At 42.5% G+C, this 14,507-nt stretch overlaps 1 protein-coding gene across 2 annotated transcripts; it reads right to left on the bottom strand.

The window, feature by feature from the left end:
- Positions 1-3,368: 3,368 nt before the first annotated feature.
- Positions 3,369-14,180, bottom strand: LOC310944765 (nephronectin). 2 transcript variants are annotated; one of them, XM_083910582.1, is made up of 13 exons: positions 13,923-14,180; positions 12,676-12,785; positions 11,441-11,533; positions 9,657-9,776; positions 9,454-9,573; positions 8,293-8,376; positions 8,022-8,096; positions 6,634-7,281; positions 6,347-6,433; positions 6,150-6,248; positions 5,865-6,051; positions 5,701-5,785; positions 3,369-4,461 (listed from the first exon to the last, which is right to left on the bottom strand). In XM_083910582.1, the coding sequence occupies exons 1-13, from the start codon at positions 14,006-14,008 to the stop codon at positions 4,375-4,377; spliced, it is 1,881 nt and encodes a 626-aa protein (XP_083766708.1). In that variant the 5' UTR covers positions 14,009-14,180; the 3' UTR covers positions 3,369-4,374. The 2 variants fall into 2 exon arrangements, with proteins under 2 accessions (XP_083766708.1, XP_083766707.1); XM_083910581.1 differs by having other exon boundaries at positions 8,236-8,376.
- Between the last annotated feature and the right edge of the window lie 327 nt (positions 14,181-14,507).

The following is a 14,507-nucleotide window of genomic DNA, read 5'->3' on the forward strand; positions in this document are numbered from 1 at the left end:
GAGAATAAAGTCGGAATGTTATGAGAATTAAGTCGGAATGTTACAAGAATAAAGTCAGGAATGATACGAGAATAAAGTCGGAATGTCATGAAAATAAAGTCGGAATGTTATGAGAAAGTCGGAATGTTACGAGAATAAAGTCGGAATGTTAGGCGAATAAAGTCGGAATATGAGAATAAAGTCGGAATATGAGAATAAAGTCAGAATGTCACTAGAATAAAGTCGGAATATTATGAGAATAAAGTCGGAATGTCACGAGAATATTATTGTTTATTCTCATATTTTAACATTAAAAACAGTCACATCTGAATCATCTGTGATTGAATCAAAGTTTTTATTTGATTTTGAACAAAGAAAACAGTAAATAGTGGGTCAGTGTCACGTTTGTTTTAGTCATTAGTTATTCAGAGTTTTCCGTCTTTATTCCACGACTCGAGTGAACCACGCTACACACTATTTATATTTATATTTATATTATATCACATCACAGAAGTATAAAAGTTAAACACTGAGACTGGAAAACTGCAGAGGTTTTAACAATTTTTTTGTTTATTAAACATTTAAACATATATATATATAATATAGATCTACATCACTCACTATTTCTTGAGTCAAACATCACCAGAGTTTCTAAATGATCCACTGTGACCTGGGAAGGAAAAAAACTAATAATTATAATGTTATATATTACAAAATATAAATAGATCTTATCAACAACACTCACCGTTAAGCGATCTAATAAACACTAGACGAACCACGATTGAGAAATCTCAGTTCCTGAAAGCAAATCAGAGACTTCATTACGTCACACATTAAGGTCAGACTTGTGGTTAAATGGCGGCTAAATAAAAAAACAAAAAAAAAACAGGTCAAGTTCGTGTCCGTAGACGCGTTCGGGGTCGGCCTCTCGTGTCACGTAGGAAGTTTCGCGGCGATCGGTCGACGTACGCCGAGGTTACAGGGCACTTCCTGTTTCGTGTCAGATTGGTTGCCGTGGCCACGCCCCTTTTGAATCCGCAAAACCTCATCCAATCATCAAACGAATTGTCACGGTTTTTTTTGTTTTTTTTTACAAAGCGTGCAAATCGCCACAATGGACCAGGGCTCGCTCTATAGCGCCCCACTCAGGCGAAACATGGATGGAGCAAGCCAAGATTCATTTGCACCGAAACTTGGTGGGAACTCGTCACAGCACAAGACGAACAAAAAAGTAAATCGGGACGACGGCCTCAACTCAACAGGAAGTCGGCCATTTTGAATTTGGCGTTTTCCAGTTCTTACCTTGACCGTCGCACATGTTGTAAAGAGCGATGGGTCCACGGTCGTCCTTTGGCGCCACCTTCATGTAAGAAAGAAACAAAACAATTTGTCAACGTTATTTCCGAGGCAAACAAAATAAACGTGAGCTATCGTAACTCGGTCGCTTTACTCACATCTGCAGTGAACATCTCTTGCTCGTCATTGGTCTCTTCGCGACGACGCCTCTTTCTGCAGCGAGCGATAACGGCGACTGCGGCGATTACGACGGCGACGGCGAAGGCCATGACTGACATAACCCCTGTTATCGCGATCACCACAGGTGTCGCTCTTTTCGTTCCTGGCAGAGCGACGGCGTCTTCTGTTTCTCGCTCTTTGACGGTGTTCGGAGCTACGACTAATCCTCCTGATCCTGATCCGGGTCCTGGTCCTGGTCCTGGTCCTGGTCCTGGTCCTGGTCCTGGTCCTGGTCCTGGCGCAACCGCCGTGGTTGCTTCCGTGTCTGGCGCTGCCGTGGTCGGAGTTTTTGGTCGGACAATAACGTCGCAGTGTTCTTCACTTACAGGGTTTTTAACGACGCATCGGTACGTTCCGAACTCCTCTTTCTCGATCCGGTGAACGAACAGGACGTCTTGAGATACGAAGGAGTGCGCTTGGTGGCGCAGAAGCGTTCCATTTCCGGCCACCGCGATCCAATTGAACTTTGCGGCTACGTTGTCTTGCGACACCCTGCACGTCATTTTCAGTAACTCGTCCACGGCGTCGTCGTCGGAGAGAGAGCATACCGGCGGACGCAACTTCTCCAACACCCTCAGCACGACGTTCCTGCTTTGGGTTCCCGTCAACGTTTTGATCGCACACCGGTATCGACCCGTGTCCGTGAGCTCGAGGTCTTTTAACGTCAACGAAGCGTCGCCGCCCTGTGGATTCGGAGAGGAAAAACGGACGTCGTCCTCGGTGCCTCTTTGCTGATACTTCGTAGCTCCGGAAAACGAGATCAGGAGTTCCTCGCCGGGTTGTCCGTGTCTCGGCTCAAAGAGCCACTCGATCGTCAGCTGATCCGAATCCTCGGGCGGAATCGTGAAACGACAATCGAGGGCGACCTTTTCACCTCGAACTGCAAAGCTGTGCGTCACCGATTTCCCGGCTAGCTCCAGTCCGCGGGCGGACGACGTCAGCGCCGTTGAAACGATGAAAACGGACCAAAGCCACGAGGTTCTTTCAAGGAACGTCATCGTCGCCCACGACTCCACTGTGCAGTGATGGAAAGATGTACGTCAGCATGCTAACGGCTAACGGCAAAGCAACACGTTTTTCTATGAAAGGCAAAGAGTCCTTTGATCACTTCTTCAAAGGCATCAAAGCCTGGATGAAGATCATGTGACCAAAGTGGAAAAAAAACAACGCAACAATATTGTTTTCCTTTGATCACGACTTCTTCAGAATACATCCGACTTTTTGATCAAACTAACACGAGGAAAAAGCGCCCTCTGGTGGTGAACGAGCGTAAACGCCACATGAAGGATTCAAAGACCTGCAGGTGAAGACGAAACCTTTTAAAAACGGGAATTTGCGTTTAAAATGCGGAACGCAAACACGTTTAATCGCGAATCTACGATCTCTACGTTTAACATCGTGAAACGCTGACCGTTAATTTCAGCGTCTGACGTATTTGGAGCTCAAGTTGGACACACCCACACGCCTGACATGTGGGCGGAGCTACAGCCACGACTCGTCGTAACGCTAACCACGAAAGTCGAGTAAAAAAAGTCAGACAATGCCACGGTTTTCAAAATAAATGTCTTTGTTTCTCTTTGTCCACACTTAAACACAAAGCCAATTTTTCTAAATAAAAGTCCCCATTTCGTCCACACTGAAATACAAACAGACAATTTTCAAAATAAAAGTCACACTTTCTGTGCATCTACGCTAAATTTAAACCTAAAGTTTTCAAAATAAAAGTTTCCATTTCTGTTAATCCACACTAAAACATATATCTGCAAGTTTCAAAATGATAATAACAATAATGTCCAGTTTTCAAAATAAAAGTCTCAGTTTCTCTTTATTCAAACTAAAACACAAAGCCAGTTTTTCAAAATAAAAGTCGCACTTTCTCTGCATCTACGCTAAATTTAAGCCCAAATTTTTCAAAATAAAAGTCTCCATTTCTGTTTGTCCACACTAAAACACATACCTGCAAGTTTCAAAATTATAATAACAATAATGCCCAGTTTTCAAAATAAAAGTCTCACTTTCCCTTCATCCACACTGAAATACAAAGCCAGTTTTTAAAAATAAAAGTCTCCATTTGTGTTCATCCACACTGAAATACAAACCCACAATTTTCAAAATAAAAGTCACACTTTCTGTGCATCTATGCTAAATTTAAACCCAAAGTTTTCAAAATAAAAGTCTCAATTTCTATTCGTCCACACTTAAACACATACCTGTGAGTGCCTAAATTATAAAAACAATCGAAGCCCGCAGTTTTCAAAATAAAAGTCTTAGTTTATTTTTGTCCACACTAAAACACCAACCCACAGTTCTTTTTTTTTTTTACAAAATAAAAGTCTCAGTTTCTCTTCATCCACATTAAAAAACAAACCCACTGTTTTTCAAAATAAATGTCTTCTTCCGTAGCTAAGACAAGAAAAAAAAAGTTTTATTTTTTACGATTTTAAATGTGATGTGAAACCAGAGGTTTGACTGTCATGTCTCACTGTCACCAGCAGGAGGCAGAAGAGTCCAGGGGTTGATATGGTAATGACAGGGTTAACACTCACACGTTCATAAACTGAGGAATGTGTTGATCTCACACTGAAGTGTGTGTGTGTGTGCGCGCGTGTGTGTAAAACAGATGTCAAACACACAAATCACCTGACAGATCACAGCCCCGCCCCTTCCTCTTCCTGCTCAGGTCAGAGGTCGAGTGCTGAGGCGGAGCGTCTGCTGCCTCCTGACGATCAATCAATCAACGCGTTCATCAATAAGTGATTTATTCTTGTTTTTTAAATAAAGAAAATGTAAAAAATCCTGAGTCTGTGACTGAACATCGCCCCCTGCTGGCCTGAGGCTTAAAAAGCTGCACTGCTCCTTTAAACGGCACCAGCTGTGACGTCATCGACACGCCCCCCGCCTCAGTGTGACGTCATCGACGGCGATCTGTCCGCGACGTCCGTGTTTCCGCTCGGCCTTCAACAACACCTGCACACACACACACACACACACACACACGTCCATTTCAAACCCACAGTTTTTCAAAATAAAGTGTCCATTCTATGCTCGTCCACACTAAAACGCATACCTGCAAGTTTCAAAATAAAAGTCTCAGTTTCTCTTCATCGACACTAAAATACAATCCCAGTTTTTCAATATCACAATAAAACACAAACCTGCTATTTTCAAAATAAAAGTCCCAGTTTTTGCCCATCCACATGAAACACCACCCCAGATTTCAAAATAAAAGTCTTAGTTTTTAGTCAACAATAAAAACCAAAACTGCTATTTCCGAAATAAAAGTCCCAGTTTTTGTCCATCCACATGAAACACAATCCTAGATTTCAAAATAAAAGTCTTAGTTTCTGGTCCACAATAAAACGCAACCCCAGATTTCAAAATAAAAGTCCCAGTTTTTGTCCATCCACATGAAACACCACTCCAGATTTCAGAATAAAAGTCTTAGTTTCTGGTCCACAATAAAACGCAAACCCCAGATTTCAAAATAAAAGTCCCAGTTTTTGTCCATCCACATGAAACACAATCCCAGATTTCAAAATAAAAGTCTTAGTTTTTAGTCCACAATAAAATAAAACTGCTATTTTCAAAATAAAAGTCCCAGTTTTTGTCCATCCACATGAAACACAATCCCAGGTTTCAAAATAAAAGTCTTACTTTCTAGTCCACAATAAAACACAAACCTGCTATTTTCAAAATTAAAGTCCCAGTTTTTGTCCATCCACATGAAACACAATCCCAGATTTCAAAGTAAAAGTCTTACTTTCTGGTCCACAATAAAACGCAACCCCAGATTTCAAAATAAAAGTCCCAGTTTTTGTCCATCCACATGAAAAACAACCCCAGATTTCATAATAAAAGTCTCACTTTCTCTTCATCCACACTAAAACACAAACCCGCAATTTTCAAAATAAAAGTCACACTTTCTGTGCATCCACACCAAAATAAAAGCCTTAGTCCTTGTTCATTCACGTCAAAACACAACCCCAGATTTCAAAATAAAAGCCTGTTTCTTTTTGTTTGTCCATGCTAAAGTACAAGCTGCTTCAACTCACACGAGTATTTTGAGTACAAACTCGACTACGTTACAAAAATTTGAATAAAAAATCGCACATTTCTTTGTCGGAAGTGAAATCACCCGACGCTAACTGACAGAAAAGCGGCATGTTTTCGCACATACATTCACGTGTGTGTGTTTGTGCGTCTCACCCTGTCCAGCGAGTGCGTCGTCACGGTAACCTGAGTGTGTCTCCAGCCGTGTCCGCCTGTCCTGCTCCAGAGGGCGGGGCTGTACCTGCGACAGCCAATCAGAGGCAGCTGTTTTCATGTGGGCGATTCCAATGTCAATCATTTCAAAAAAAAAAATCAAGTACCTTTGGTCCCGCCCCCTTTTTCGGACAAACAGCTGCAGCACGCCCACATGATGTCCCGTCAGCCAATGGGAGAAGGAGAAACACAGGTCGCCGCGGCTCCAGGATCGCGGGACGTGGGCGGCCAATCGGGCGCCGCGGAAGCTTCTCTGCCCCGCCTTCAGCTCTGGGACGGACAGGAAACGCCCACCTGTACAAAGGTGAGTGAATGATGTCACGTGACCTCATCAGCAACATAACACACACATCAACGTGTTTGTTTGTTTGTTTGTTTGTTTGTTTGTTTACCCGCAGGGTTGTCCGACGTTTCCCAGTGAAGATCGCCCTCTCTGTCCGACAGCCAATCACACGCTCCGTGATCGAAGGTACAGCGGAGAACGCCTGCCGCTACACACACACGCACACACACACACACACATGGTCACATGTTTGACAAACTTTCATCGATCAGTAAAACAAACAAACAAACAAACAAACAAACAAACCAGGATCGTCCGCGACGTCGTCCTCGTCCGTGTTTCCCAGCTCGATGTCAAACTCCCACACCTGGTTATTGTCGGGATGACGAGGAACTGACACACACACACACACACACGCGCGCGCACACACACACACACACACACACACACACACACACACACACACACACACACACACACACATTTTTTTGTAACATAATCAATGACTTAAAAGTGTCTGTGTGTGTGTGTGTGTGTATGTGTGTGTGTGTGTGTGTGTGTGTGTGTGTGTGTGTGTGTGTGTGTGTCCTCACTGTGTACGTCTCCTCTCGGTTTGTGTGTCACGTCCTTGTTGATCCTGTTGTTTAATGTTGTTGTTACCACGGAGACGGTGGTGGCCGTAGTAACAGGCGTAGTTGTCCTAGTAACAGGTGTTGTTGTCGTAGTAACAGGCGTAGTTATCGTAGTAATAGGTGTAGTTGTCGTAGTAACAGGTGTTGTTGTCGTAGTAACAGGTGTAGTAACAGGTGTTGTTGTCGTAGCAACAGGTGTTGTTGTCGTAGTAATAGGTGTAGTTGTCGTAGTAACAGTTGTAGTAACAGGTGTTGTTGTCGTAGCAACAGGTGTTGTTGTCGTAGTAATAGGTGTAGTTGTCGTAGTAACAGTTGTAGTAACAGATGTTGTTGTCATAGTAACAGGTGTTGTTGTCGTAGTAATAGGTGTAGTTGTCATGGTAACAGTTGTAGTAACAGGTGTAGTTGTCGTAGTAACAGGTGTAGTTGTCGTAGTAACAGGTGTTGTCGTAGTAACAGGTGTTGTTGTCGTAGTAACAGGCGTTGTTGTCATAGTAACAGGTGTTGTTGTCGTAGTAACAGGTGTTGTTGTAGTCGTAGCAGTGGTGACGGGGCTGATGGGAGTTGTAGTTCTTGGCCTTTGTGGCTCCAGTGTGACTTTAGGAACAGCTGAGTGAAAACATGACATAGTGAGGAGGATCAGCGGCTAACAGGCTAATGCTATCATGACACAGTGAGGAGGATCGGCGGCTAACAGGCTAACGCTATCATGACACAGTGTGGAGGATCAGCGGCTAACAGGCTAACGCTATCATGACACAGTGAGGAGGATCAGCGGCTAACAGGCTAACGCTATCATGACACAGTGAGGAGGATCAGCGGCTAACAGGCTAACGCTATCATGACACAGTGAGGAGGATCAGCGGCTAACAGGCTAACGCTATCATGACACAGTGGGGAGGATCAGCGGCTAACAGGCTAACGCTATCATGACACAGTGGGGAGGATCAGCGGCTAACAGGCTAACGCTATCATGACACAGTGAGGAGGATCAGCGGCTAACAGGCTAACGCTATCATGACACAGTGAGGAGGATCAGCGGCTAACAGGCTAACGCTATCATGACTCAGTGGGGAGGATCAGCGGCTAACAGGCTAACGCTATCATGACACAGTGAGGAGGATCAGCGGCTAACAGGCTAACGCTATCATGACTCAGTGAGGAGGATCAGCGGCTAACAGGCTAACGCTATCATGACTCAGTGGGGAGGATCAGCGGCTAACAGGCTAACGCTATCATGACTCAGTGGGGAGGATCAGCGGCTAACAGGCTAACGCTATCATGACACAGTGAGGAGGATCAGCGGCTAACAGGCTAACGCTATCATGACTCAGCGTTTTTTTTCTTACCTGAACAGCTGCCGTCTCTGCACCTGCACTTTGGAGACGTCGGGTTCAGAGAGCAGAACGGACGACTGTCTTTGTCTGGACACAAGAGACGAAAGGGGGCGGGGCATGAGAACGCGTTAGCTTCACACGTTAGCTTCACACGTTAGCTTCACACGTTAGCTTCACACGTTAGCTTCACACGACGCAGAAAACAACCAGATGTCCTCGAACGCACCGACGCAGACGTAACGTCCGTTGATGTACGTGAGTTTGAAACCGTGGTGACATTTACACAGGAAGCTGCCAAACGTGTTCACACACTTCCTGTGGCGAGGACACACGCCGCCGCCGCCGCCAGGCGCACACTCATCGATGTCTGTGGAGACACACAGAGAGAGACGTTTTTTCACAATAAAAGTCTAATTTTCTGGTTATCCACACCAAAAACAATGGCATCGTTTTCAAAATAAACCTCCTTTCCCGTGATCCACTCTAAAACACACACCTGCGGTTTTCAAAATAAAATCCCAGTTTTTGTCCATCCACATGAAACACAACCCCAGATTTCAAAATAAAATTAGTTTCTAGTCCTCCACAATAAAACACAAATCTGCTGTTTTCAAAATAAAAGTCCAATTTTCTTTTGTCCACAATGAAACACATACGTAAAAGTTTTCAAAATAAAAGTCCAAGTTACTTTCATCCAAGCAGAAACACATGCCTGCAGTTTTCAAAATAAAAGTCTTTGTTTCGTCCACACTCAAACACATACTTAAAAGTTTCAAAATAAAAGTCTTTGTTACTTTCATCCAAGCAGAAACACATGCCTGCAGTTTTCAAAATAAAAGTCTTAGTTTCTTTCGTCCACACTGAAAAACATATTTGAAAGTTTTCAAAATAAAAGTCCAAGTTTCTTTCGTCCACACTGAAACACAAACTTAAAACTTTCAAAATAAAAGTCCAAGTTTCTTTCATCCACGCAGAAACACATGCCTGCAGTTTTCAAAATAAAAGTCTTAGTTTCATCCACACTGAAACATATTCAAAAGTTTTCAAAATAAAAGCCTTAATTTCTTTCGTCCACAAGGAAACACATACGTAAAAGTTTTCAAAATAAAAGTCCAACTTTCTTTCGTCCACACTGAAACACATACTTAAAAGTTTCAAAATAAAAGTCTTAGTTTTTTCCGTCCACAGTGAAACACATACGTAAAAGTTTTCAAAATAAAAGTCTGTTTCTTTCATCCACACTGAAACACATACCTAACATTTTTCAAAATAAAAGTCTTAGTTTCATTCACAGTGAAACGCATACTTAAACGTTTTCAAAATAAAAGTCTTAGTTTTTTTCGTCCACAGTGAAACACGTACTTAAAAGTTTTCAAAATAAAAGTCTTACTTTCTTCCGTCCACACTGAAACACACGGGAGAGGGGGCGGAGCCAGAAACTCACCGACACACGTGCGTTTGTCCGGTCCGAGCCGTAACCCTGACGACGGGCAGGTGCAGCGGACCACGCCCTTGGACACCTCACAGCCGTACTGGCAGTTGGCATGGTAACAGGTCTGAGCGTCTGCACACACACACACACACGTAAACAAACGTGTGTGTGTGCGTGCACGTGCGCGTGTGTGTGTGTGTGTGTGCGTCACTCACTCCTGCAGCTGCCGTCCGGCTGCAGCGTGAATCCGTCCACACAGTAACACTTGTAGCTGCCCAGCGTGTTCATGCAGCGGTGTTTGCACGGACGAGGCTTCAGACCACACTCGTTCAGATCTGACCACACACACACACACACACACACACACACACAACACACACACACACACACACACACACACACACACACACACACACACACACACACACACACACACAGGTGATCACATCTCTTCTCTGGTTTCACTCGTCTTGTCAAACCTACAGGATTAACCTTTGACCCTCAACCCTGTTATGCATGACCAGCATTTTAAGTGTGTGTCTGTGCGTGTGTGTGTGTGTGTGTGTGTGTGTGTTCTTGTACTTGTGGCATACTGAGGACCAGTGAGGGTTTTTAACCAACAAAGTGAGGACAATTTTTTTTTTAAATTTTGGACCAAATTTTTTTTTTTAATTTTGGAGCAAACATTTTTGTCAAATTTTGGAGCAAACATTTTTGTCAAATTTTGGAGCAAATATTTTTGTCAAATTTTGGAGCAAATATTTTTGTCAAATTTTGGAGCAAACATTTTTGGTCAATTTTTTTTTTCAAATTTTGGATGACAGTATAGTATGACTTTTTCTTCAAATTTTTGGTCAATTTTTTTTTTCGATTTTTGGATGACAGTTTAGTATCACTTTTTTGTCAAATTTTGGACCAATTTCTTTTTGTCAAATTTTGGACCAACTTTTTTTTGTCAAATTTTGGACCAACTTTTTTTTGTCAAATTTTGGACCAACTTTTTTTTGTCAAATTTTGTACCCAAATTTTTTTTTTAAATTTTGTACCAAATTTTTTTTTTAAATTTTGTACCAAATTTTTTTTTTAAATTTTGTACCAAATTTTTTTTTTAAATTTTGGACCAAATTCTTTTTTTTAAAATTTTGGACCAAACATTTTTGTCAAATTTTGGAGCAAACATTTTTGTCAAATTTTGGAGCAAATATTTTTGTCAAATTTTGGACCAAACATTTTTGGTCAATTTCTTTTTTCAAATTTTGGATGACAGTATAGTATGACTTTTTCATCTAATTTTGGACCAAATTTTTTTTGTCCAATTTTGGACCAGAACTTTTTTGTCAAATTTTGGACCAAATTTTTTTTGTCAAATTTTGGACGACATAGTATAGTATGATGTTTTTGTCAAATTTTGGACCAAAAAAAAATCAAAAAAAAAATCGAAAAAGTTTTCCAGCCCTTTTTGCTCTGGGGCTCCACCTGCAGACATTTTATGGTACTGCAACCAGTAGTTATTTATAGATGTCATTCATGAAGTAGATATTTGTAATTGTGTTGATTTATAAAGTGGAAATGCTGGTCCTCACTTTGTCAGCAAGTACAAGAATGTGTGTGTGTGTGTGTGTGTGTGTGTGTGTGTGTGTGTGTGTGTGTGTGTGTGTGTGTGAACTCTTTGAAGTCAGATGTTGTTTTATAGTCAGGATCTGACTCACATCACAGCCTCTAATCAGCAGATGAATGTGTTTCAGTGGGTGAGGCCTGTGTCTAAGTTTGGAAACTGTGGTCTGTGTGTGTGTGTGTGTGTGTGGGGGGGAGGGGGGGGGGGGTCTTCAGGTAAAACATGCCTCACAGTTTAAACAAACATGACAAGAATGTGTGTCTCACCTTTTTGGGGTGAAACGATTCAACAAATCAATTCTGTGTGAAACGAGTGAGCGCGCACACACACACACACACACACACACACACACACACACACACACACACACACACACACGGTTACCTTGGTTACAGGCCTTCCCGCTGAATCCCGGGTGACATCTGCATCTGTCTGCTCCGACACACTCTCCATGTTTACAGCCCTGCTGACAGTGAGCTGCACGCACACACGCACACGCACACGCACACGCACACACACACACACACACACACACACACACACACACACTTCATTGACCTCTGACCTCAGGGTCTCAGCTCTAACGTCACCAGTTTTCTTTTAATCCCATTCCAGAATCCATTTGTAATCAGATTATCTTCACTGAGGTCCATGTTAGCACAGGAGCTAGCTGGTTAGCCTGTTAGCATAAGAAAGTCTCTCTGAACGTCTTACAGAGAAGGTTTAACTTTCTGCTAACTCAACAACTGTTGTTATTACTTGTTATGCTAAAAGCTAACTTACAACTGATGTAACTTTATTTCTTATTTTTATTCTAACAGCTAACATTCGACTGTTGTAAAGTTATTTAGCATTTTTATGCAAACAGCTTACATTCAGCTGTGGTTGTAACTTCATTTTGCAGTGTTCCGCTAACAGCTAACTGCTGTTCTGACTTTATTTAGCATTGCTATGCTAAGAGCTAACTTCCAATTGGGGTTTTGTAATTATGCTAGCAGTGTGAAGCAATAACAGCTAACCTCCAACTGTTGTAACTTTATTGAGCAGTATTTTGCTAACAGCTAACTTGTTGTATCTTTATTTAGCATTGTTCTGCTAAGAGCTAACAACTAACATCCAACTGTGGTCAGAACTTTATTTTTGCAGTGTTCCGCTAAGAGCTAACTGGTGGTCTAACTTTATTTAGCATTGCTATGCTAAGAGATAACTTCCACTTGGGGGTTTTGTAATTATGTTAGCAGTACGAAGCTAACAGCTAACCTCCAACTGTGGTCGGAACTTTATTTTGCAGTGTTCCGCTAAGAGCTTACTGTTACTCTAACTTTATTTAGCATTGCTATGCTAAGAGCTAACTTTTTAATTTTTTTTTTTAATTTTGTTAGCAGTATGAAGCAAGAAAAGCTAACCCTTAACTGTTGTAACTTTATTTAGCATTGTTCCGCTAAGAGCTAACAGCTAACTCTGTTCTTTATCAGTGTTTTTTCTCGTATACGTTCAAACGAACGTAAACTGACAAAATGAACGCAAATTAAATCGTGATCACGCGACTTCGTCATCGCAGTGCGGCGACGGTTAGCGTTTAACGTTTAGCGCTCAAGCGTCTGCGTCTGTGTCCTCACGCTGGCATCGTCCTCGCTCCGTTGGTCTCCAGCCCCAGCAACACTCCACGCTGTTGCCATAGCGACACAGACCGCCGGACAGCGACGGGGACGCCTGCTCGTCCTCCCAGCTGCAACACACACACACACACACACACACGTAAATATTTATATTTGTGTCAATACGTTTCCTGCAGCATTAGCATTAGCATTAGCAGCAGCAGCAGCATTAGCAGCAACAGCAGCTGTCTGCTGAGTGTCGGCCGTGCGAGTTTGGACCGGCTGAAGTGCGTCTGCTCGCTCGTCTCCTGTTTCCTGTTGCCTGTCCCGACACGAACCACAGGATACTCGTCTTTTTTCCACCCCCCCCCCCCCCCCTCACAACCAACCCCCCCCCCCCCCCCCCCCCCGGTACATACTTTCTCTCCCTCCGCTGCTGCTGTCTGTCAAACATTCACCACATGCTCGTCCTCCTCTTTCTTTATACAGGACACGATGATCTCACTCTGCGCAAAACCTCATAGAGAAAACCAGTGATTTTAGCTCACGGTGGACACAGGAGCTGCTGGTCCTCTGCTGCCTCGTGTGGTCACTAAATTAAGTCTAAATTAAATATTTTAATTCACAAAAACAACTCATAGTAAGTTAGTGATGGAGGCAGCAGTGGATCAACGACTCCTGTGAACTCCTGTGTCTCTGTGATGTTAAAATCACTGGTTTTCTCTATGGGCTTTGGTGTGGGAGAGTGAGTATTTAGTGTATAATTAAGTCGATTTTCAGGTTTTATTGTGTGATTAAATGAAAACATTCTCCGCGTCTGCAAACACGAACACAAATGAAGAAAAGCGAGAATTTAAAGAATAAAAACCAACTAAAGTAAATCAGTGACTAAAGACAGTAGAAGATTAACGTACAGTAACTTTAAAATAACAACATAAACCAAACATTAGACCAAATATCAACGTGTTCTTTGTTTATATTTTTAATTTATTTGACCTTTATTTTTATTTATGTGAAGAAATAGCAACATTATGAGGAATTTAATGTGTTTTTAAAGGAACATTTCACAATAATAAACATAAGAACATTATTATCTCTGAGTTTCGTGTTTAAAAACATTGTATTTTGTCATTCTGTGACGTCATCAATGACGATATGTTCAAAAGGACGGTTTTTTCCCGCAGTTATTAATTTAAAAAAATCGAGTTTTTTTCACTTTTATTATTATATTGTTGTTATTATAATGTTGTTGTTGTTGTTGTTGTTACCTGTAGCGGTGCAGCAGCTCAGCTCGGCTGCACGTGCAGGACCAGGACAGCAGAACCAGGCTGACCCGGGTCAGCAGCAGCAGCATGATCCGGTCTCAGGTCTCAGAAGAACCGGTCTGGAACCGGAACCGGCATGATGAATACACACGCGCGCACACACACACAGTGGGGGGGCTCACACTGGCACGCGCTCCTTCTTCTTCTTTAAATTAAATTAAATCCTTGGCGCGGACCGCGGTTCGGTTCGTGTCGCGCGCGCGCGGGCGGAACCGTCTGTGACGCGCGAGGACACGAAGTGTGAAGTGGAGATGAAACAAAAAAGAAAAAAAAATCCCTGTTACATTAAGTGAGAAGGGGGCGGAGTCACAGACACACACACACACACACACACACACACACACGCACACACTGCTGTCTCCATGTTGACAGTAAACACAGAAATTAACCTGAAAAAGACAAAGAACAAACAGACAAAAGACTCTTTTTTAACTTTAACAACATATTTATTTCACTGTTAAACACACTTTAACAACAGGAAACCACTCACTCTCCCACACCAAAGCCCATAGAGAAAACACAGTGATC

Source organism: Microchirus variegatus, assembly GCF_963457635.1.
Source record: "Microchirus variegatus genome assembly, chromosome: 2".
Classification (NCBI taxonomy): Eukaryota; Metazoa; Chordata; class Actinopteri; order Pleuronectiformes; family Soleidae; genus Microchirus; species Microchirus variegatus.

Excerpts from the sequence above, each read along its gene's own strand:
- LOC310944765 (XM_083910581.1), bottom strand. The coding sequence starts at position 14,008 with ATGCTGCTGCTGCTGACCCGGGTCAGCCTGGTTCTGCTGTCCTGGTCC. Across the intron at positions 7,282-8,021 it reads CAGAGACGGCAGCTGTTCAG|CTGTTCCTAAAGTCACACTG; the intron begins GTAAGAAAAAAA and ends GTTTTCACTCAG. Across the intron at positions 6,249-6,346 it reads CGACGTCGCGGACGATCCTG|CGGCAGGCGTTCTCCGCTGT; the intron begins GTTTGTTTGTTT and ends GTGTGTGTGTAG.